Here is a 26,469-nt window from a genome sequence, read left to right on the forward strand (position 1 = left end):
GATTTTCTTTAGTAATTCATCGGGTTGCTATAAGCAGGCCACAAAACTAAAACTAAAATTCAGAATAATGAGGGTAGCTCTCAAATGAAATTTTCCGATACGATTACAATTAAAATAATAAAAACCTTTTATTTAAAATACAAGAGATCTGGCAATCCAAAGCTGGTTGGTTTTAAGGGCCTGGAACACAAAAAACATTTTATTCCGCAGTTGAGGGACCAGACAATGGAGTGTTCCAAGGAAGCAGAACCTCATTAGCAAGTGACTATAGAAGTAGCTCAGGTGTGGACTCCACAGCTTTAATCACCAGCCACTGCAGAACTGGCATGGAAGGAGTTCAGACCACTTAGCCTATAGATTTTGGAAGGTCTTCAGAGGCAAGGCCATCTTCACTCCCTTATAGTCCTCAAGACAGCATGGTAAAGTTAGCACTATCTTACACTACTGTGTAGCATTGGGGATGGGGAGATGCTGTAGAAAGTGGTAACCTGTCCAACAGTCTCCCTGTCACATGCATAGCTGCATGCCTATGGAAAGCCTTCCCTGGAGATTGGGGAAATACTATCAGTATTTCTGCCCCATGTCTCTTTGCTCAGGCACACTTTCCCAACCCAAGTCCACTGTTTGCAGAAGTGGGATAACAGAAGTGGTTGTTTATAGAAGTGGGATGGGACAATAAAGCCCTAGTTATAAAGATGTTTGCATATATGATCAATGCACATGTGCAGACACAGAATCATGATTCAGATTTTTAAAAAGTGAAACCATGAAAACATAGAATTATTCCTGACAGCCAAGAGAAAGATGCAAACTCCTTTACTAAAGAAATATCTCTAACACAAAACTGCTTGCCATTAACCAGATAGCTATTGAAAAAAACCCTAAAACTCCAGATTCTACCATGACAATAATTATCAGTGGAGTGCAAATCTGTATATTCCACAAAATAAAGTCATGCTGGGGAGTTCCCCACAGTTGTTTGTTTACATACATACGAACGAGACAGGAGGCATTTTTCTCAAAATCCAGTTATTGAAATGAGGAAAAGTGGCATACACTTATTTTTATAGTAGACAATATATACTTCAGCCACAAATTTGCCAACTCTTGTGATTTTATTAAAAGTTTCATGAAATGTGGTGTTTTTCTTGAAGAAGCATGTCACTAGCCCTCAGGGTTGTAGAGAAAAGCTCAAAAACACAAATACCGATGGAAAATAAAAGAGAATCTAACAATTATTATTTATAAAATATCATGAGTTTTAAGCCTACGTCAGGATTTTGACTGGGCTGAACTCAAGATTTTTGAAAGCTTGGTGTTGGAAATACTGAACACGCCAAGGAATTAAGAAAAACATCCACTAATGTTTATGGCCTGTATCTTATCTTTCTCTCGCTGAATCTGAAGGTTTGAAACAGATCAGAGAGAGAACCTGTCCTGTTTCTCTGGCATGGTATTACAATCTGAAGGCAAGAGTCATTTTCCTTTAGGGAAGGGGATAAAGCTTGTAGGAAAAAAGTTGAGGTTCTGGAGTGCTTTTGGGATATTTTTCTGTGCTTTTTGGTGGGGACAGTGGTCATCCCACAAGGGCTTTTTTGGGGGGAGGGGGGTATATTCCAGTGCAGGAGGCAATGAAAGGAGGTCCTAAGACCTCATCTAAAACAAAACAGAAGAAGTGGAGGGGACTCTCCCAAACAGAGTCCAAATCTTCCATTTGGGGAGAAGGTAAGGTATCTAAAGGATGCCAGATTCCTGACAAAATTACTCAATTACCCGTTTAAGAACAGAGGATGGGATCTTTGAGCTTTTTCCTTTCTACGTGGATTGAGACCGGGAGGTGGCAGGGGCCACCTAATGAAATCAGCGAAGATGGTTTTGCTTGCTGAGCCTAAAGCGCTGAAAAAGGCTGACCACATTTATGGAGTTGTTTTCTGAAGAGTCCGAGCTGGTGAGATGCAGGAAGGATGAGACGGCCCCAAGAAAACATCAAAACTATGATCCCCTTCCCATGACAGAGCAAGGCTCTGCAGGCAGGAAGCAACTACGGTAGAATACTCCTTCTGTGGCTCCTGGGAAGGTCCCCATGCTAAAGGAGCACTTCTTGGCCTTTCGCTTGCTTCATTTGGCTTATTCCACCATAATGGAACAAACAGAAAAGAAATTCAAGGGTGGCCCTATTCGAGGGGCAAAACCTCTAACATTTGGAAAGAAAGAAAAAGAGGGTGGGGAGAAAATAGGAAGAGATTTTGCTTATTGCTGCCCTAAAAATATCTGTTTAAAAGTAGGATTCTATAAAGGCATCCGATGAAGTGAGCTGTAGCTCACGAAAGCTTATGCTCCAATAAATTTGTTAGTCTCTAAGGTGCCACAAGTACTCCTTTTCTTTTTGCGAATACAGACTATCACGGCTGCTACTCTGAAACCTATAAAGGCTGAGTATCTAGTGACAGGATGGAAAAGGTAGGTCTAAGTCTCAGAGCCTTATGAACAAGTCTGAACTGCATCCTGTATTTGCAGGAAGAGAGGTGCAGCTCAAAAGTTTTGGGCTGATGTGAGGATCCAAAAAGGATAGTCTTATAAAGGTATAATGCTGAGGAGAAGACAAAGGGAATACTAAGATTCTGTCTAGACTAGAAAAGTGAGATTAGCTACCCCGATTTAACCTTGACCTTTCTCTACCATAACCCTAGAAAAAAATATATTTTACTATTTTAGGGATGCTGTCAAATGTAATTTATAAAGCCCCAGGTAATTTAAATGATAGTTTAATGTATAGCTACCCATAAGAACAAAACTAACCTACAATTACCAGAGAAGGAAAAAAAATACCCACAGTTACAAGAAACTTGGAATTGGCAACCTTATTCTTACCACGTGGGACTACAAATATTTTTTAATCCATTTGTGATTTGTATTACTGTAGAACCTAGGAGCCTCAGTCATGAATCAGGACCCCAATGTACTAGGTGCTGTACAAATGCAGAACAAAAAGATGATTCCTGCCCCAAAAAGCTTACACGCAAAGTGTAAGTATTTGAGCAAGCCTGCAGCTTCTGATGTGTGTTAACTGATTTGCCTCATTTTTAAAAGTTGCTCAATTAGAAATTAATTAAGTTCTGTTAATGCATAATTTAAAATAAAACAAGATATAAAAAACAACTCTTCTGAATCAATCAAAAACAAATGGCTTCAGTACCGTCTGGTTATGCCTAGGCAGCTATTGAAGGTCACACATAAATACTTGATTTAAACCTAGAACAAAGGTTTGTGCACGTGAATTGATGGGTCTGAAAGGTGCTATACAGACAGCCTTGATACTGTAGTTTTCTGTTTATGTAGGATCTGATCAACGCCCACCTGAACACAATAGGAATCTGTTTCCTTTGACTTCAACAGGCATTTGTATTGGGCTCCCTACAGAACAGGTGTAGCAGCTGAACAGAACCTTCTCCGACAGCCTAGATAATGTGTTTCCACTCTGACCAAAAGAGACCAAGGCTGGGGTGAGTGAGTAATGCAGTATCCTACTTGGTCAAGTTACTGTAGCAGAGTGTGATGTCCCAGGTCTTGAACCCAGGCCTGGGAGTCCCCAGACAGCCACTGCATCCTGGCCTCCACTCAATGTCTGCTAAAACCTGGTGGTCTGAGAAACCAGAAGGACTATAGCCTCAGCCAAGGTACCACCCACAGGGCCCCTGATTGGAGGAACACTGAGCTCCACCAATTGGTCCAATTACACTTCTTAAGCCAGGAGGTGGCACAGGAAGTTTGTCTGAGCAACATGGTGATTTCCTGTTGTGGCTGAGTTGGACCTTGCTCATTCCTGTCTCCTGCACCCAGACATTTCTTATTCCGGTTCTGCTCCCGCCTCATCCCTTCCTTTGCTCCTGTTCCCACCATGCTCATGCTGAGTGCTTGATCCTTGCCTCTCCTCCAGCTCCTGCCCATATGTCTTGCTTCCAATCATCAGTTACCAGCCCTGACTCCAACCCTGGCCTCCGAATTCTGACTCGGACTCTGGCTTGACCCTTGGATCCAGCATTTGGTATCTGATCTCAGCTCTGATCCACAGCTTTGATTCCTGGTTCCGACTCTGGCTTGATCCTTGGCTCTGGTAATTGGCAGTTGACTCTGGTGCTGCCCCTTGACTTTGTTTCCCAACCTGGATGCCTGCTCTGCCCACCAGACCCAACTCCTGCTCTGACTAGTAAGCCAGATTGCCTATGCCCCAGTTCATAACACAGAGGACAAGTTTGCCAACTGTGGCACATATGTGATGCGAACACCTGACCACTAGGAAGTGGACTGAGGCCACCAACTTCATTTCACATCAGGCATTAACAAACATCAGATGGCAACAGCTTTCATGCTCAACCAACTCTGTCTGGATTTAAACTGTTAATCTACGGTGGAGAAAAGGCATACTCCTGTTTAATGTCTACTTTTACACTTCTGCCCTTTCTAATTTTTCCTTCTATTAAGCATCCCCTTGTTTATGAGTGAGGCCACCGCAAAGACTGTCAAGTGCTAGAATGCCCCTAATTTTCACAGCATGGCTACCCTGATACCAAATACAAAATGGAGATGAAGGATTAAAGAGGCCCAAGTCTATTGGTCTGCTTGTTATCAATGTACACAAAAGTTACGTTTCCAAGTACGCATAATACACAGAATATGTATTTTTGAAACTGAATTTCCTGAAGTTGCTAATTATTCTCCAACTCTGTGTACATTGCAAGTCAATGTCAGACTGTAAATTCCATGGGGCCGGGACCATAATTTTGTTATGTGTTTGTTTCCAGCACTTAGCACAGTGGGACTCTGATCGATAATGACAGCAACTACATGCTAAACTGCAAATGAGTAGAGGTATTCAATCCCTTTAATGTCCAATAAAAAAAAAAAAAATCAGGAATAATCAGTAGGAGAAAAAGGAGTCTAACCCACGTGCCCTCACCAACCTCGTTCTGAAAAGCAAGGACATATACCCACATGAATAAAAACACATGTCCATTTCAAGGTATTGTCCGCATCATCTAATTCTACTAGATTATGTAACGCTGAAATATAGCGGAAAGGACCCTCTACTTCTGTGCCATATACAGCATAGCAATGCTGTATACATAATCAGCTGGCTACATCAAAGGGATAACAAGTTGACACTTGTACGTTTTAGCAATTAAATAGAATGACTTAGACTTGCATTTGACTCAAAAACTTATTTCAGGAATTCATCTGTATAGAAAAATAGTATTTCACTCAATATTGATAGCTTTTCAGAAATATCTGTAAAATTTCCCTTTAAAGTGAACAGCAACTTTGACAATATTCCAGTATAGCAATGAAAAAAAGAGAGACAGCAGAATTTACTGATCATGTGATTTCTGTTGACAAACTTTAACACTACAAAGTTTAGGCATACAATTTAGTTCCTTGCAAAGGCTTTTACTCCATTATATCATGGATTTATCTGGAAAACTAAAAAAAGCAATTTGACTGAAATGTGGTTTTTGTTGTAGTAAAACCCAGTGTTCGGTTTTGGTAACACAAGAATACAGAAGTAAAACTATGCAATACATGATACTGTGCAAGTTTAGTTTCCTGGAAAACATGCAAAAGTTAATACTGAACATTTCAAAAACAGTGTTCGGGAAATCACCAGAAAGGAAAATAGCTACCACTCATCACCATTCCTCCCCCTTCTCATGCTAACAAAACTAGAAATATATTTGTTTTCTGACAACAATCTTTAAAGAGGCTTCACAGAATAATTCTCCATATGTTAACAGCTTTAGCACAAATATATAGTTCACCTTACAGGAATCTATAGCAAAATTCTGCTGTAAAAACAAGCTAAGTAAAACAGCTCTGAAATAGTAGAGTATAATAAACAAAGATTTTCAATATTCAATAGCAGTATCACCAACCACAACATACAATATAAGGAATTAGTCCAACAGCATTTTTGTAGTGTCAGTATTATTATTTACTTTATAAAATGACTACTATCATGCAATAGTTATTTCAGTAACATAGAAAATATGCCTCCTTAAAATATGATGGGAAGCATATCAATACGAATCTCCCACACACATTTTGCAATAAAATTGTTTTTGCATGATTGTTTTTTTAAAAAGTAACTATTATGCTCCTATTTAAAGTTTTGTTCAGTGAAAGCCACAGACTTCAACAAGCAGATAAAAGAGGCCATACACCATTTATTTATCAAAACAATTTTTGCTAGGGGACAGTTAATCAGTCATCAATAAAAAGTTCACCATTTGCCAAAGAGCCACTTCACCTTAAAAGCAAAGCTATATTTGACCATAGCAATTAGTCTTTCCATGTTCCAAACACTAAATTCTATTTTCCCCATTAATTTTTAAACTTACGCAACTTTAACTTAAAATAAACTGTACATCAAAAGAATGGAAAACAAACAGCCAGGAACACAATTTGACGAATTGGATTTATTTAGTTTATTTAGCTAAACAGGGTCCATTGGATCTCTTTAATAGGCTGACAGTTGCACTGGGCTAGTTAATAAAACATACAACACAGTATCTTCAGCCAATATAGAAATGCAAATCCCACCAGAAATATTTTATTCATGAAACAGTAATTTCAGTTACCACCAAACATAAAAAAGGAAAGAAAAAAAACACTGGCTTTGCAAACAAACAGTGCCATCTAGTGTTAGTCACTGAACAAACTAAAAGAGAAGTTAAAAAAAGCTCTATACGGTAACTAATCCTTCTAATGTCAAAACATTATCTGCTCCTGAGCTTTAGCTATATCAGTAGCTCATGTCTCTCCTTATTCTGTAGCCAAACACAAATGAGATACCCTATTAAGGAATTTTAAACATTGTGAACGTAATCAGAAAAAAGTGACCATGTAAAAATATTTCTTGCTCAATTTGCCAGCTACTAGCATTTCCCGAGACAAAACGTTTCTACTTTTATTAGTACCAGGGAGCCCATGTGACTATGGGAGAGCAATAGTTCTGCCTCATGCATCATCATGACAGTTAAGTTCCAACTTTATTACTGGTGATGATATCAGAGGCAGAAAGAAAACAGCTTGATTCTTTTTGGAGCTACAGATAGAAGAGCATCATTTGACTAAGATAAGGAATTGCTGAGAGAGAATAAAATATTAAAGCCATGATGTCAGTTTTATAGTCACATCCTTTACCAGAATCACACTTCCTCTATATAAAGTTACCTTTGTGGGTGGTTAGAAGTGCATTAACTAGATTGGATGCCATTTCTGCCAATGTGAACTAACCAACCAACAAACAAGAGCAAGCAAAAGATTTGAAGCTCTGCTGAGCAAAGGAAGATTTAACACATATACTGTTATGTACAGATGGGAAAACAAAAATGTAGGATGGTGTGAAGGAAAATCTGATCATTGCCAACATCCAGGCATCTTTATACATTGAGTAACAGAGCAGATTGAAAGATGACAGAAATCAACACCGCTTCTGCACTGGAGTCCAAATTACAATCATACTGATTTTCCACTAAATGGCATAAGTGATACATTGCAAGGAAATTTATGCTAAAATTGAGTGATTTTAGGCCTACTCTGATGCAGAATCTTTTTGGTGGGTGCAATGAAAGAAAACTGGGATGCACTGGATGTTTCAGAGGACACAATGACTGTTGTGGGACCCAATGCCTTTCCTCTGTAGATCACTAGTTCAAATTCAAGATAGGTCACCAGGATCCCTCAGTCACTATCTGATGAGAGGTTTACTTGCAATAAGTGGGTCAATCCAGTTGCTGAGGGGCAGCGGTTTATTAAACTCATTAATCACCATCATCACACTGGCATTACAGTTGTTGACACCCTCCAAGACTGAAAAATTATAATGTCATGGAAACTGAAGGCTCTAGAGATGGTTCTTCCAGAACAAGATGCCTGCATGTTGGCACAGTGAAGATTTCTGTACATCTTTGAATAGCCTTACTAAGAACTATACAAGAATATCAAGGTGAAATTAGTTGAGAACATTAATATTCCTTCATCAAATTACAATAACCCCAGTTCTCTACTTTCCGTTTTACTTGTCCCCCTCCTCCCCAACCCTCTCCATCACCCCTGTTAGGAATCATATTACTGGACATAGCTTACTGATCAAGCACAGAAGAAATCTTTGTAAATAATACCTAAAGTTTATAAAACAAACAAACAAAAAAAGCTGTTTCATTGAACTGGTCCCTAAGGAATCTCAATTCAGATAATCATAACCCCTTAGACTGATTATAAATGAAGCATATTAACTCTTCTTTTTCACAATTCTCTCTAAGAAGAGGGAATCATCACTTGTAAGTTTCACAGAGAAATAATTCCATCCAGCCACTCTATTATTCTCACTCACTCACAAACACCCATGCCATAAATGTTCTCAAAGTGCAAGCTGAGAGGAGTGGATTTTCCAGATCTCTAGAGGTACCTAAGGCTTTACTACTGAGCCAGGTTACTCTACAGCTTAGCTTCCCTTTAAAAATTCAATTTAGGGCTTGGATTAACGCTAGAGTAATCTTTTGTATCTCCTTCCCCTTTCTCACAACCCCTGTGTGTCATATCTAATTAATTGATATTAAAACTGATATAATTTACTAAATGGGAATCCATGGCCAGTCTCCTCCCACAAGAGAGACCCACAAAAGAGGACACAGGTGTGAAAAAACCTCATGAGATTCTTGAATTTTCCTGACTGTGTGTCTGTAAGGGCTAGTATTTTGGGGACGGGGAGCAACTAAGAGTACAAAGAAAAGAAAGGCCACACAACTTCAGTAATCTGGAGAGTATGCAGTACCCTGCTGATCCCACCACAGCTCCAGGCCCCAACTAGCAACATGGCTCCTATAGAAGATTTTTGCAGAGGACGGTTATAAAGAGAATGGCCATTCCTCTGTTCCTTCCACACAGGGCACTTGTTGAGCATACAGTGATACAGCAGGGGCACTCTCAACCTTTTGCATGAGAAGAGGTGATCAAAGGGTGGAGAGACCCCTACAAAGCACAAACAGTAATAAATCCACTTGGCCTTCTTTCACCCTTAGTCTAAGTAATTTTGTAAGTAAAAACCTGTCAGTAGTCCAGTTTCATCCCCATCTTTGAAGTGATTAAAATAAACTTCTCTTCTCCCCAAGGAAAGCGTGTTTGACAATGATTGAAGACAGGTGACAGGCAACAAGACCTTTTCATAGTAAGAAACGAACCCAGTACATACATTTTAATGTAATATGCTCCTCTGAATTAGGGACGAAAATGGTTTAATTGCTACCAAACAATGAAGAAAATCAGTTTCAGAAGAGAGTTTGAAATTTGTCAGGTCAGCTTCATTGTGTCCACACTAACAGTAAAACTGCTTTCGGCACCTATTCTCCCCTGAACCTGTGCTGAAAACAGTTCTATTACTAGTGAGAACAAGATTAAAATGATTTCAGAAATGTCAAACAACTTGTTTGCAATCAGTCAATTTCCTGTTGTAGATGGGGATTAAGTTTGACTAATTCATTTTTAAAAGTAGATTCAGCTCCAAGCTGCATTTTATTTCACATCTGCTCAAAACACAATTTGTAAATATGCAAGAGAAAACACTGCCTTGCTATTTTACAAATAAATTGAAAACATGATGCATCAGCAACAAGGTGGTGCAGAAGAGTTCACCTAGATATTTGAATTAAACCAGAAAATGAAAGGGGATTCAGGCTCACATATATCTGGCACTACCTAATCCGTTTGGCAACTGTTCTTTTATTTCCCACATAGTAGTATGGATGCCAGTAAGGGTGCACAAGAGTGGACTAGGGGTGGGAGCATGAAAGTAGTATCTGATAACTCAGGATTTGACTGGTGTACTTACTACCATGGTCCAGGTCAATGTTTCTGGATTCAAATAGTACTTTATTACTAAAGTCACATGACAAAAAGCTAACTCCAGCTGACATAATCCTCCTTGATATGGCCTCGCTGACAACCTTCTTAAGTATTTTTAAAGCTTATTGATAGGAGCTGTTTTTGTAATATTCATCACAATTGGAAAGACTTCCCCCCAGTTACAAGTTTGGGAAAAAAATAAAATCAAGCTATTGGCCAAAATGCAGCTATGCTACAATAGTGCTAGAATGTCAAAAATAGGGTTTTTTTACTGTAACAGTTAAAATCCTTGCATAACGTATTTGTCCACAATGCTACCTTCTTCTCCCCATATCTTCCATTTATGTTTCCTTTCATATTCAAAGTGTTCTACTGTCATTTTTATTTCAGCAATAGTTATGGGACATTAAAGGAATGATTATTGTTTCATGTATTGATTTTTTTGTACTTCAGATTTGTGTTTCAGTACAGAAGTCTCCACCAGGGTCAAGGCCCCATTGTATCGGGCACTCTACAGAAACATACAAATTGAGTCCCTGTCCTGAAGAGCTCATAATCTAAGTCAAGACAGCAAGTGACATATGAAGGATGCTGTGGGAACAATCAGCTACAGTATATACAATGTTTTAATATTATACAGTGACCATCAATAAAAACACTGAGAAACAAATGTACTGGAATGTTTCCACAGTATTTTGAATGTGTAAAATGGTATGTACAAGCAGAGTATGTGAACACAAGAAAATCAGTGTATAGATCTAGACAAAAATGTAGCTTATGTGCCCTCTTTATCTGTGTAAACTGTGGTTGTAGGGTTTTTTATTTACACAAATACCCAAACTGGGACAGCTGGCACTTACAACTATTTATATTCCTACAGAGAAGTGTTCTTTATGTAGAATACTGTCCACTAAATTTCCAGTTAAAGTACCTCTCAGTTAGGTGTGGTGTCTTGAGGCTCTGCATGTTATTCAGTGCTGAATGGGAAGCTCATTTAGTAAGGAGACCTGCAAGATTTATTTCATGAAGAAACCAACAGTCATAGAACAGCTTGGGGTGGCTAGCTCAACTTTGGCACTGCACGCAGCAGGAAAGTGTTTTCCAGTGAGAAAATTCTCCACAGTACATGCAGCCAGTATTGCAAAATGCACATGTGAAAGCAATGTGGACTGTAAGTAAAAAATAAAAATTACATAACATGCACATACATAGACTTCCTAGAGTGGAGGAAAAAATATTTAAGTTTACCTTTGGAACATGCTGAAATGAAAGCTCATGACCCTGCTCCGTTTAGCCACAGAAGAGATATAACAATAGAGGCAATAGTCCAAAGTGCCCCCATTAAAGTTTTGTCTCAATCCAATTCTGAGGGAATAATGGTAGACAAACAACAGCTCCTATGTCTGCTGTTCTATGGAGTGCATGCTGGCAGTTTTAGATAGATCTATCTATTCAGCCCAGTTTTGAGTAATGGTTATTTGGTACTCATTTCTGTAACATGGATACTTGTTTGCTAGAAAGTGAGCAACAACCTAGCATGCTGACCAATATTATCTCATTGTTTCCTTGTACTTCCCTGTCTGTCTGCTGTCTTTTGTCTCCGATTGTACATTCTTTGGAAGGAGGTTTTTTTGTTTGTTTGTTTCGTTTGCAACAGCACCTAGAACAATGGGGTCCTGGTCTATGACTGGGGCTGCTAGACTCTATAGTAATACAAATAAATTAATAATAATTTTCAGTTAGTGCTAATTCTGAATTACAACTTGTGGCCAACACCAATTTAGGATGGATTCAGATGAAAAGGGTCAATATCCCATTATCTGTGCTAGCCAGTTCTATAAAACATCAGTGTTTAAAGGGATATTGTCAAACAGAGAAAAGTGTTTGTTTTTTTAATTAAGCATGCTCTATTTTTCTCTGAAGTATTAGCATCTAAGAACACTATAACCAAAATTTTACAGAAAAACACGGTTTTTTCCACTTTTAGACTTCTGAGCATTTGATAACAAAGTCATAGTCTCTTGTCACTATTCAGGTGGGTCCTTCACACAGCATGCAGGGAGAGAGAAAAAACATTTAAGAAATGCAACTGGAAAACCATAGACAACAACAGAAGGACTGAGAGGCAGATATAGTAACTGAAGCCACTTGTAAGTGGGTGGATTTCAAGGTGAGTGCTACTTTAAGAGATGGCCCCAGGGCTTTAGTTAAGAGATTTTCTGCAAAGCAAAAAACAAGCAGCATGCAACTCCATATTTGACCACAAGATAGAGCCCTTACCATGGCATACATAAACTGCAAGTTTCAGAGTAGCAGCCCTGTTAGTCTGTATTCACAAAAAAAAAAAAAAAAAAAAAAAAAAAAAAAAAAGTACTTGTGGCACCTTAGACACTAAGTGAGCTGTAGCCCACGAAAGCTTATGCTCAAATAAATTTGTTAGCCTCTAAGGTGCCACAAGTACTTCTTATAAGCTGCAAGCACATTCCACAATATAAACAAGAAGTGATATTTTACATTACCTTTAGCATTACAGATTCAACAGCAATAAAGGTTCACTCCTAGCTGATACTCACCAGGATGTATTTCATTTTAAAAGAGCTATTAACACTAAAGTTTACCTACATTACTTGTATCCACATAAAAGGGCAATGTAAGAGTTTACTGATGGTATTTTTAGTATGAAACTTTAATATAGCTTGACCTTTTATGGGCCAGCTTCTCATGTCCCTACTCATGATGAATAGTATCCTACTACACAAGTAAGGAACTTACTTGAAATTAATGGGATCCCTTAGGAATAAGATGCTGTACAACCCAAGTCATGGTATCGGAATCAGACCCTCAATGGCTGGACTTTCTTACACTGTGAGATGTGACTAATAAAAGATGATACCATCTGCATCTGCCCCTGTATCTATTCAGAGTCCCATGGAATCTGCTTACTTGAATGACAAAAATAAGTTATTCTTTTTAAATTTCATTAGTCCTGCATAGCCAACACAGCAAAGAGTGAGTGAGTTAGATGCTATTCCTTCTCGGGCACCATTTATTCCAATTTCAGAGCTATCAGTTACACCTGTGCAATCCTACTGAAAACTGTGAAGTTGCACATGGATTTCTAGGGGCATAATCTGAATTTAAAACTGCACAGATGTGTATGGAAGAGTAGTTAGGACTGCATGATCTTTATTGCAGTGAAGGGTGGAAAAGAACAGTCAGATTCTGAAAGCTCAGGCTGAGCTAGCAAGGCTGGCACCAAGAAAAAAAAACAACCATGTATTTGTGATCCGTTCATATCTGATCTAGAAGTTAGCTTATAAGGCACAATTAACAAAACCCCGCAAGGCCGTTTTTAGAGTCACCTTTCAGAGTGTGACTGCACTAAGTTAAAAGATTCATATAATTTCAAAATATATTTCAAGACTTAGCAAGTGTAGAACATTTATGAATGTTTATAAGAAGTATCATCCAATCATCAAGATGCCCAGTGACCATATGACAATGTCACACAATGAGGTAAAGGAAACCATTCACACTTCAGTGTCAACCCAGTCTCTCACCACTTTGGCCAGCACAACCTAAATACAAGTGGACTTTCCATCTGGAAATAGTCTGCCATCACTCAATCTAAATGCCCGCTCCTTTACAAATAAAGGATCTAACAGTGTGCAGAATTAATGCATCCTGCTCTTAAGTTTTAAGAATGTTGCCAAAATGTTGGTTTCAATAACTGCTTGAGCTGGGGTAAGTCTTCAGGACTCTGTCAGGCATACAAAAAACTTGACAGAATAGATTTTTTCATTACAATGTGTATAAAATTGAACTTGCAGTCCCAGTTATGTCATTCATTTTAAAGTTTGAGAAAAGTGCTGATCCAGATGCTTTATGCAATTCACTTTGGAGAGACACTATTAGACTTAAATCAGCTTTCACATCCTTCTACTTAAATTACATAGGTAAGTGGCCAAGAGAGGGCCATCCACAGCTATAATCATTACATTACAAAACATGGAAGAGAACTGATTAAGACAGTGTTTGGTTTAAAGTCCTCTCAGTTTAAAAATCAGACAAAATCTTCTAAGCCCCTGCATTTAGTCCCAAAATGAAGTATTAGGCTCTAGCCCCAGTATTCTGCTGATTGATAAATGCCCGCTTACAGCTTCACTTTCCCTCACACAGTAAGGAAGAGTAGGAGTAGCCAACGTAAATGGGATCCAGGTTGAGTTTCCCTTATAAAGAACGATGTCTAAATCTGCCAGCTTGCATGTGCAGCTTCTTTTGGAAAAGCAGTGAACCTCGAGAAGTGAGTCTGTAAGACAATCCTGCTCATAAACTGCCAACAGTGTTCCCAATTAGAAACTTACCCTCAGCTGCAATAAAAGTGAATTTGCTTCAGAAGGCATGTACTTACAACCACATTTTCCAGATGTCATCTAGCGCTCCTATTAGGCTGTGAACTCTTTGCTTACAACCAACAGATCACAACTCAGTCAAGATGATTTTCACAAGAGTATTCAAAAGGCATTTCCATTTCAATGAAAATTTGCAGCTGTTTTCCCCCATCACTATACTATTAGAGCAGCTCAAAAAGCCAAGACAATTTATGCCATATTTTCCTCCCTTGTCTCCTTGAATGCACAGCCAAACCTTGGTTACATAAACTTTCCAGAAACTTCACCTTTGGGTAAAGAGCAAGCCTGAAAGAATCTCAGCCCAGTAAGTGAAAACCTGTGAAAGTTATCAGTGTCTGAAAACAAGTATGAGAATGCAAATGCTTGTGACACCTTACCTATAGTGGCCAGTCAGTGAACCGAACCATTCAGCTCTCTTAACATACTTCTAATCATAATTATTGCTTTTTTCCATTCTCTTTTCCATCCTTTTCTCTTTTCCTCAATTTTTCTGGTAAATTTCCTGCTTGTTTTTTTCCATCACTTCGATCTATTCCCTCTTTTCTTCTCTCTCTCTGCGCTGTTTGCATTCCCTCATTCCCATCCCAGGCTCTTCCATCACTTATTTTCTATTGAAAGAAAAGGAGTACTTGTGGCACCTTAGAGACTAACAAATTTATTTGAGCATAAGCTTTCGTGAGCTACAGCCGATGAGATGCATCCGATGAAGTGAGCTGTAGCTCACGAAAGCTTATGCTCTAATAAATTTGTTAGTCTCTAAGGTGCCACAAGTACTCCTTTTCTTTTTGCGAATACAGACTAACACGGCTGCTACTCTGAAACCTATCATTGTTTTCTATTGCTTAGTCATAGGCCCCCACTCTCATTCCTTCTCTTCCCCCAAGCAACCGTGTTTCATCATTATAAAGATCCCAGTCTGTTCTCACTGGGCCCTCACCTCGTACTCAATTCCAGTTTCTCCCTTTTCTTCTCCCTGTGAAGGTGACATGGCCAATCTCCTTCTCTTAGCAGTTTAGAGCATGGCAGGTGGTGAGAAAGGGGCAAGGAGTTTCCATGGGAACATAGAGGGGTCTCAACATACATAATAAAGTTCACTCCTCAATTACAGATAGCACTGTCCATCAGCCTGGTGCTCAACCCTTGGGATGCAATGGAGCATTAAGCTGCTTGCTCTATAGTGTCACATGTATTGCGTACACCCAGAAAGAAATAGCAGGTGGCTTTGAAGTGTTCAGCCAGCCCTTTTAGAATCAATTTTGTGTACACACAAATCCGTTCACTATTTCTAAGTCAAAAGAAACAGGAGTGGTGGCTTGCAGGCTATAACACAAGCATCCGGACAGGAGAACCACACTAGTTTGCATTTGGTACCTGAAAGATCCACTGAAGCTAACTGATTTGCAAAATAGTCAATGAGCATCCAAACATAAAGGAAAAGAAATCATGGATATTGAGTAATGAAGTGAAGTTGGGATTCATTTCATTTAAAAAGTGTAGTTTATAACTGGTAACATGGTACTTTGTACTAGTCTCATAAGTTTATAATACCCTATCAAATTAAGTGACTTCTCACAGTATAACTACAATGGTCTGCTATTGAGTCCTTGCCAAGAAGTGGGGCTAGAAGAGTGTGGGCAGAGAGAGAGAGACTGGGTGGGGGAGAGGGAATACACAGTGGTAGGAGCAAGGGTTCTGCAGAGTTCAACTGGGACTGCAGACTAGCAAACAATTAGGGAGGTTCTTTCCCACATAAGAACTCTGCGCAGATATTATTGCATTTGTGGACAGGGAGAGGAGAGCTCTTTCCACCCTCGCATGAGTTAAGACTATTCTCTCCCCCAAAGTCTGCCCATGTGGAGTTGATTGAAGAAAGTTGGGGAAATGGAAGAAAGTGATTACTTCACTCCGAACACAGTTACTAAGATATGTTTCTTCTTAAATGCCATCCTTTATCATACGTAAATATACTCACAAAATCAGCTTCAAGTTTTCCTATTTCTTGTTTGTAGCTCCTCATTCTGCTGCTATACATTCCTCGGCTTTGGGCGGGGATTTCTCGAACTTCAAGTTCCATCTGTTCAAGCTAGTAATTGAAAAACAGGAGAGAGACTTAAGTTTATTTTATGTGCATCTACATCCTTGTTTTGTTCACATTTATATACAAAATTTCAGTGACAGCCTCTAGCTTTCAGTATGGTCTTCTGATTACTTTTTCCTCCCTCTTGCTGACACTCAAGGAAACTGCACGAAGTCAGAGTGAATCAGAAGTAATTAGAACCCAGGAATGGTGTAGCTACTAATTATTTGCTCTACCCATTAGACTATGCAGCCTCCTTATATGCTGCTGCCTGTTTGGGAATGGTGTTTTGCCACAGTGAAGAATCCATTATCTGCTTTTTAAAATACTGCTTTCAGTTCACTTAAAAAAAAAAAAACAGAAAAAATTGTACCTTTCCATAATAGCGGTAGGATGCTGGACAATATTTACTCATTTTCCACTGATCTCAGCCAGGCAGTATGGCACGGGAAGAGAAAAGTCTTTCATTTCAGTAAAGTCCCAACCTACTATTTGCAGAATTTTATGAGAGATAGATAAGCATTTATACAGAAAACTCTATTTCCAGTTTGAAATTTCAGTCTCATGCCACAGGAAAGGCACCTGATTTAATCAATGGGTTTACAAAATATTCATTTAAAAGCCATTCTGCCTGATCTATTCAGAACACATATGCTACTTAATGGGAAATTGGTCAGCATAGTTTCACTAAATAGTTTCTGGTAATAAAGAGAAATAAATATATAAAGCAAGTTTTACTTCTATATTATTCTTTGTCTTAGGCCCAACTTTCCAAAACTGAAAGTTAGTGGTTGTAATTTAAATGGCTTGCATACTACCAGTTTCAGTGGACAGTTAAGAAAATCTGTCACATGAAACCTCTCCTTAACTATAGAGATATTCAGATTTAAAAGATCAAAAGGAAAACACCTATGAAATGCAACAGGAAAGAATCTTTGCTCCTTTTAACAAACAAGCAAACAAAAAAGAGCGACCAGGCCACCAAGCAAATTCTGTTGGACTGTAACCTGTTACTCTGCCCAACCGCAGATCCTTTTACTCAAGTCCTACGTTCCATCCAGGAGAGTTGAAGACCACTATCCTGGGACGTTTAGGCTCAATCACAAACCCAATAGTGCGGTTTTTCATAACAAATTTTCAGACCCTAGAAAGGGAAGGGGATTGACTAGATGGGCCTGACAGGGATTCCACCAAAACATTTATCAAAGCTGTGTATGGAATACGGCTCGCCTTAAAACTAACTCCCAGGATTTGGATTTCAGTAACTATTTATCTCAGTTTGATTTAGTGTTCCTCTATATTGATAATAATATAATAATAATATAATAATATTTATAATAATATAATAAACACTATATATTCCTCTATATTCCTCTTGATTTGGGTTTCTAAGTACGAGTCCGATTTACCAAGCTTTGAATCTGTATTTGAATTCTGAAAAGGATGTTAAGCATGCAAAGAGGGGTAAACCTGCAAATGGTCTTGCCCTGCTCATCTCTAAGTTAAATGTTATAACTAGTAAATAACACCAGACAATCCCCATTTTCAAGCCTCTAGTATTATTTTCCTCAAATAAATGTACTCCATTAGCCCTGCATATACATATGCCACTTCAAACTACTCTTTCTATAGTGCCTTTCTGAGTAGGGCTTGAATCTCTCATTGACTTGCCTACGGAAAAGTTTTCATCAGCAATCTTTGTTCTTTTGGGAATTTTTTATGACCAACCAAATTCTGGGGATAAGGAATTTTTTTAGTTTTTCCCCTACCTCATTTAACAGGGTGTGATCTTCCCTTCCCCCGGACATGCTAAGGACAAGGTAAGAAATACTCCAGGTTGTAAATTTTCTGTAATTTTAAATAGATTTTGCCTGGAGACTTTGAATGGTAGAGATGGCAATGATCTGGAGGGTCATTTTACACTCATCTTCTAGATGGGGCAATGTGTTTGACTATATTGCAGTTTCTATTTTAAGGTGGTCTTGTTTCTCTAGTTTTATAGTGGCTTTTACAGACAGTGATCATTAACACCTGGAGGTGAATTTCTGCCCTTCAGCCAAGTTTTCCCAGAGGGATTTTGACAGATTGTTTTACTCCTGATTTTGAAAGTGTAAATCAAGGTATATTAAGTGGAATCTGTTATTTGATACCGTGATTAGGGCACAAGCCTAGGACTTAGGAGACCCAAGTTCAGTTCCCTACTCCATTAAAAGACTTCTTATATCACCATTGGCAAGTCAAGGGAATTAATACACAGACACTATCCGTAAAAATAGGGTTTCTAACATTTGCCAACTTTACAGAGATGCTGTGGATAAATATATTAAAGATTGAGAAGCAATTTGAGATCTAATGAGAAGCACTAGATAGTAGTAGTAGTGAAGCCTCAAGTCAGAGAGAAGCTCGTACCCAGTGATTTGTTAAGTTTTGAAGAATCAGCTTTTTGGACCTTAATTCTCGAGCACGAGCACAAGCACACACAAACTGAGATTGTTAAATTATAGGATGACTTGACCATTAAAAAAAAAAAAGAGAGAGATCTTTTATCCTTTAGAAGATAAGAGAATCTGTCATGACTCGGATTGCTTCAGTTTACAAAAAACAGTTTCAGATTGCAGGGGCTGTGAGAAATAATATTCCTCTTATCCTATTAAGATATTAGTTATCCCTAGAAACGACCATAAAAAATGCTGAATAGAAAAAATTGGATCATCAAAAGGTCCTTTAGAAGAAATGTGAATTCACTGCTACAAACAAACAAAAATCTCCTCTATTTTAGATGATGGCAGCAATGGTCTACTACAAGACTAATGGAAAAATAGACGTTCTTTCCAAAGCATGTCTGGGGTGAGACGTTTTTCTGCCTTGTATAACAACAATCCATCTATTAACCCTTTGGTTTGGTCTACCTTGATGGACCTCACCTGCTATCCTTATCCAGAATGGCCCACAATCTCCACCATGGAAGTCAGAATTTTGATAAAACCAGTACAATAAAGGGGAGGATTTTATCCCAGCAGAAGTCTATAAGGACTATACTGTTTGATGGGCCCCTGTGTTAGCAAAATTATTTACTAATAAAAATAAATAGGGATTGTACCTCCCCACCAAAGGTGACAAATGGCCCTAGAAATTATTGACCTATTAGCCTTTTAGACATGGTTTTTAATATCCATACCAAGTATCTCCTGTGGAGATTAGAGGATTGGAAAGAGCTGTAATTTATTTGTTGAGGAACAAGCCGATTTCAGGAAGGACTGCTCTACCAACAGTTATTTTGCCCTCTCTCACCCAATTTATAAACTTTGTTCCTCCAAGAAGGGAAGTTTTATAAAGCCTTTCTTGATCTGAAATCAGTTTTTGATTCCATTAAGGGAGTGAGTCTCTGGGATAAATTTGTGAGGATTTGCATAGTTTTTAAGTTACTCTCTCTTTTGAGAACCCTCCATAGCCAAACAGTGGCCAGGGTTAAAGATATGATCAGTTAGCTCAACTTTTCACCCTATCTCCATCGTTATGGGAGTCTGTCTGAGCTGCTTATTGGCTCTCACTTACTTTAGTTTTCACATTAAATGAGCTTGCAGCAGTTTTAGAGGGTGAACAGTATATCCTGCTCAAAATTTTGGATTAATCTGCATTGGTCCTTTATGCAAATAACATGGTTTTGCTGTCCCAAACTATATATAAGCATTGCATAAGTTTACACGCTTCGTTGAAAAAGAATGAAGTTTCTTCCTTGCTGTCATCATGAGAGTAGACAAGCAGATTTCCCCTCCCCCCGGCTGGTAACTTTTCATGAATATCATGCGAGGCATGCAGTATATATACTATAACAGAGAAAACAGATTTCATTCTGCAGCTATTAAATATAATCAAGTTTCATGCTTAATCATAGATTTCAGCATGCATGCTTACAAATATTATATTAGTCTTACAAATACAATCAAGATGAGTAAAGCTAGATTTCAACATTTTTTCTTGAAAAAAAGCATGAAAAAAGAAAACTGAAGGTAAACTTAAAAAGTATCTTTGCCCTACTATTACTTGTTCAATCATAATGCAATGGAAGCTAAAGGAAAAGTAGGTAACATGTAATCATGGGAGATATAGTCTTTCAGTTCTTACAGCTGTGGGGACAGCTGTTCAGAATGATTCCCACAACAGAAGTATTACTGTCTACTCTTATTTCATAATCAGGAACAGATTATAAATTTAGACAATTGGAAAATATAACTAGATCTCTTGATTCACATATGTTTCAACTTAACCTACCCACACCCTCAATGGCTAAGAACAAAGCTTAGGAATAGACCACAGCAAGCTTAGAAGACCACACAGCACAACACTCCTGCCCATTTCTGGTACAGATCTTAGCCTATCAAAAGTGATGTGTCCTTTAGTTATTAGTTTTTTGAATATCTTGATAGTCAACTGCAAAAGAACAAAGAATAGGCAAATTACTGAAGTGTCAGTATATACTGCCTCCTCTCCCAAAGCTTTATGAAGACTGATTCTCTCAGAATTTACTATGCATAGAGGAGTCCCCCCCCACTCCTGCCCCCAAACAAAATATCAGATTTACTGGGGAAGAATTGGATGCCACAGGATGGATGCAGTGAGCAAATAAATCCGTGGTTCTCAGCCCATGGGCCGTTTGAGGCCCAATCACCTCACAGCTGCAGCCCATGTGACATTGTCATGGCCATACAGGTAATATATATATTGTGTGGATGCAGCCCACATAACACACAGAGAGCTGCATATGCAGCCCACAACAATAAATGGGTTGAGAATCCCTGAAACAAATTAAAAATACAACTGGTATCAAAATGCTTTATCTCAGCCAGGAGCAAGAGTTACACATTTTACCCAATTTTCCTACTTTTTTAAAAAACAGATTTCTAATGCAGTAATTCATGACAACAACATACATGCACATGATAGGTATCCAATAATATGCTCTATTTGGTGTCTGTCCTTATACTGCGTACCAGCTGCCTTCTCCTGCATGTAACAGCAGACCTGTTCTCTTCTAGTCAATGCAGCTTAAGAAGAGAAGCACCCCAATATTCAAAGAATCATGAATGTTTCGTAGCTTGCTGCTACTAAGTACACACACTTGATAAATACTGGCGCTATTAAAGCAAATTAAACTACTTGGTAGCATGTGCCATGGAAAGTGCCTACTTATTCCTGATGAAAACGCAGCTACAGGCAGCACCCTATGCAAGTACAGATATGGTAGTATCAATACTTCATAAAGCCAACCTGGTGATACAATAACTAGCAGAATTAGCCATACAAGTGGAATCTGGCATTCGAATATAACAAAAAACCAAATACAAATAAATACTCCCCCAGCAGGTGAGGAGCTTCTTTTTACTTATCTCCCTTCCTTGTTACATCATGAGCTTTCCTCGTTAGATCATTTAGCTTCATCCACAGATCAAAAATATGCTTGACATTGGAAATTAATCCAGAGTCTATCCAAAATGAGTGAGCCTTACTCCTAACACCATGTAGGCACCATAGTGGTAAGTGACAAAGATGCATAGATGAAACCAAGGCTTCTCAGTTACTTGCTGTTCTTACAAAAAGCCTTCCACACGTTGGTTAGTGCTGGAGTAGAGTCACAAAGAGGATTTAGGATTCCTTACTGAACAGTTCAACAACTGCTTTTAGACTATTTATTGGAATATCATATTAGTGTCCTTCCAATTTTTTCCAGGCAAAAGAGTATGTAATGATTGCAGGTCCCTCAAATAGCCATTTAAAAAAGAAAATCCACGAGTGTCCTCTGTGCTAGTAATGCCAAATATCCAGATTTTTTTGACCATGATGTTGTTGTCATAAATATATACATTTATATTTAGGTCCGAGGTTATCCTTTTCATTTCAAAATGTCATGATCAGCAGGTCATTCCTTTATGACATTTACTGCGCAACAGAAATTCTTATCCAATGTTAACCAATTTATTCTCAGAGAGGATAATACCTTCTGCATAAAAGGTTAATTTCTTATCTGCGAACAATGATTTCTGAAAGCTATCAGAGAGACTTCACAGAGGTCTACAGCTCCATTAGTGGCAGTCTCTCTCTTAGCTGCACAGAATTATGCAAACGAATTGTTCAGGCTTGCTTTTTTTCCAGCATTTTATGTGAACTGTAATACTGTTTGGATTCTAAAGACCTGAGGTAAACAATAAGTGTTTGGAGCAAACAAAACTAAGCCACACAAATACTATTTTCTAACAATATGAGAAAATTACTTTAGCACATTCTGAAATGCAACTTTATTAAATGTGAAATTTGTGTACTACACAGCCAGGTTATCATCACAGAAAGAAGATGCATACATAGCATGTAGGTTAGCCCTCCAGTTATCTCTTGTACTTCAAAAAGACAACCTCTTAATTCTCAGGTATCCTAGAATCATAGAAATGGAGGGCTGGAAGGGACCCGATAAGTCATCAAATCTAACCCTCTGCTCAGAGGCAGGATCAAGTAAAACTAGACCATCCCTGACAGGTGTTCGTCCAATCTGTGCTTAAAAACATCCAGTGGTGGCGATCCCACAACCTCCCTGGGAAGCCTATTCCAGAGCTTAAACTACCTTTATGAAGTTTTTCCTAATATCTAACCCTGTGGTTTTCAATTTGTGGTCCGCAGTCCCGTGGAGCTCTGCAGACTACGTCTAAAATTTCCCAAAAGAGTCCACACCTCCATTCAAAAATTTTTATGGGTCCACAAGTGAAAAAGGTTGAAAACCACTGATCTAACCTAAATCTCCCTTGCTCCAGATTAAGTTCATTACTTCTTGTCCTACTTTCAGTAGGCACAGAACAACTGATAACAATGCTCTTTAAAACAGCCCTTAACATATTTGAAGATGCATCAGGTCCCCCTTCAGTCTTCTTTTCTCAAGACTAAACATGTCCAATATTTTTAACTTTTCCTCATAATAAAATTATAGAAAACCTAACATATTTCTGTTGCTCTCCTCTGGACTCTAAGGTGCCCGCATCTTTCCTGAAGCGTGGCATCAGAACTGGACTACTGTGTTTTTCTGAAAGCATAAATACCATCAAAATAGCATTCCTACAGATAGGAAGTTAAGAGTATAACCTTTTATTTAAGAGATCATTTGTTTTAGATCTCACTTTTGTTAAGGGAGTCTAGGAGGCTGAAAGAAATTACATATCCAAAGCCAACTCTATTCAATCAGTTGGCATTGCGCTTTGACCCAGCTAAAAGACAGAAAATATTGGTTACCACAATTAACCCTTGGGGCATAAATGGCATAAATAAAAGCACTATCACCAAGAAGGAAGCAAAATAAAGTGAATTAAAACAAGAAAAGTTTTTCCAATGATAGTGCTTTGATCAGACAGTACAACTGAGCAAATCTATGCACCAAGACTACAAGTGGTAGCAGTTTAGGGCAATGGTTTGTTTTGTTTTTCTATTGTAGCTCCTAATTTAAAAGGAAACTTTTTAAATCAGTTCTGTTGTTAGCAGTTTTTGTTCACATTGATTATTAAATCCAAGCCTTGGCATTGATCACAGACATGTTAGGTAATTGCTTAAAACCAATAATAGCATTAATCACCTGTCTAGTAGCATTAGCGAGGAGATCTAAAAACAAAAGCGTGAAAGAGAAATGAAGTACATTAAATTAAGATCATCATTAGGATGAAAATGTTAAAAGAGGATTTTCTTTTTAATCTTAAGGGAAAATATCATCCAAATTTGTATTTATTATGACACAAGGAGAAAAATAAGTCATTAAGTCCATTTCTGCTCATTTCAACAACGATGGTAGAAAATTACTTTGCACAGAAAACCAAATTTGAATGATTTGTCACCAAAACACTTACAATGTAATTGCCTTGTACTAATACTGTGAGGGAGAGAGAAAAGAGAAGGTCTGTTATATACTTACATTGCTCCAATCATCATAATATCAAAGCACCTAGCAATCATTTAAATTTATCTTTGGAACAGACCTGTGAGGTAGGGAAATAATAGTATCACTTTTTCAGAAGGAGGATACCACGACAGAGATATTAGGTAACTTTCCCAAGGTTACACAAAAAGTCTGTGGCTGAGTCAGGTATTGACCCCAAATCTCCCAAGTTCCTGCCCACGGTTCTAACCAAAGGAGGGATCTGACTGTGAAACAAGGGCTCCAGCTGTGTAAGCACACATTATGAATTTGCTTTGGCTGTATCACCCTCTTGTATCCCCATGCTCAGGAGTAAAAAAGCATTTCTACAGTATCATAAAATGTATGACAAGAATATGACAGTCCCAGCACTGGAGTGTGTACAGTTTAAACAGAACCCATCACTAGTGCTCATAACATGCAGTAACAGGATCACTGACATAATTACTTAGAAAGGTTAGGAATGGAATCAATAAATTCAGCTCCATAGCATAATGCACAGGCTATATTTTTGAAACTAGTAGATCAAACACATAATCCAATTGTAACAGGGAGCCCAAATCCCGCACAAGTGAACTGCTATCCACCATGTGGAAAAAGCCAATCGCAGGTGCAATTGAATACCACATCTCATTGTCCCCTCAGCCACAACTTAAACTATACCCCAGACATTTAGGCAAAGAGAAACCGAAAGCTTGTTTGCTGGACTTGAAAAAAAAAAAATTTATTTCCATTTATTATGAAGAAGCTCCTTCCTGAGTAATTACTAGGATTCAGCTGGGAGCCTTATTAGCTAGACTGGGAAGATGAGGAAGGAGGAAAAACAGTTCAGACAATTAGGAGCTTCCCTGACTTTGTCTGGCTTGAGAATTCATGAGAATAAGGGCCCATTTCAGCCACCAGAAGCAAGTACAGGCCATCTAGTGAGGTCAGTAGGAATCACATGTGCACAATCAAAAGCAGAACCCAGCCCTTAGCCTAAATAACAAGAATACAAGCAATAAGATTCGTATACTTTAGTTGAAGTGCTCCAAACCTCCCACACAAGGTGCAGAGATGAAATTATCAAGCTACATATTACGAGAAGAAGTTAATGCTTTGATGAAAGGCTAAGATTACATTACTCATATTGATATCAATCTAACAAACATTAGAAAAAGAATTTGCACTCTTATACTGCCTTCCATCCATGGATGTTATTACAAGCAGCATTTCCTCTCTCACACACACATACTCCTCTTACATAACTTCCTGCATGAATACATACAATAAATAACTGCCCTGATATTCTGGGCACACCCAAGCCACATATCTGGATATTTACCACCTGAAATCCATTATTTACTGTTCTAGCACATATTTTTCCCTTCTTATAATGTCTGCACTATTTTTTATCATAAGAAATATGACAGTTGATAGTGGGAATACTATAAAACCCCACAGCTGTTTATTGGAATGTGGTGTCTCAGTAGAACACTTTGAACAAAGTATATCCAATATCTAGACAATGTCTTCTAGGATCAATATCCAGTACTACCACCAAATCCCAGTAAGATATCAGGCATCTCACTTAACAGCTCTGTGCCTCAATTTACCCAATATCTACTTCACAAGCATATTAGGCAGGTCATATTAATTAGGGTTTCTAGAGCACTTTAAGATCTTCGAATGTTAAGGCATTACAGAAATACAAAGTTACCACACACAGATTTCTAAAAAAATACCTCAAAGCCCCTAAAAGTAGGGTTACCATATTTGAACATTCAAAAAAGAGGACACTCCACCGGGGGGTGGGGAAGGATTTGCTTGCACCCCCCACCCCGCCCCAACTCCACCCCTTCACTGCCCCCCATTCCAACCCCTTCCCCCAAGTCCCCGCCCCAACTCTGCCCCCTTCGTGCCCCATTGGACCCCTTCCCCAAATCCCTGCCCCGGCCCCGCCTCCTCCCCTGAGCACACCACGTTTCCCCTCCTCCCCCCTCCCACCCAGCCACGCAAAACAGCTGTTTCGTGGCACAAGCATTGGGAGCTAGGGGGAAAAAGCGGGCACACTCTCAAGTGATCAACATTCACTCTCTTTCTTGATCAACTCTTCTTTGGGGAAAAATAATAATGGCAAAATCCTGGACGTTTTTAGA

General features: G+C 38.6%; 1 protein-coding gene across 17 annotated transcripts in view; it reads right to left on the bottom strand.

The window, feature by feature from the left end:
- The window catches only part of VTI1A (vesicle transport through interaction with t-SNAREs 1A), a 362,693-nt gene that overhangs the window by 322,063 nt on the left and 14,161 nt on the right, over positions 1–26,469 (bottom strand). For all 17 annotated transcript variants that reach the window (XM_043519147.1, XM_038410869.2, XM_038410868.2 and 14 more), the window contains exon 3: positions 16,282–16,392. In XM_043519147.1, coding sequence (XP_043375082.1) covers positions 16,282–16,392 — 111 coding nt within the window. The remainder of the gene's footprint in view (positions 1–16,281; positions 16,393–26,469) is intronic.

The sequence above is a fragment of the Dermochelys coriacea genome, chromosome 7, assembly GCF_009764565.3.
Source record: "Dermochelys coriacea isolate rDerCor1 chromosome 7, rDerCor1.pri.v4, whole genome shotgun sequence".
NCBI lineage: Eukaryota > Metazoa > Chordata > Testudines > Dermochelyidae > Dermochelys > Dermochelys coriacea.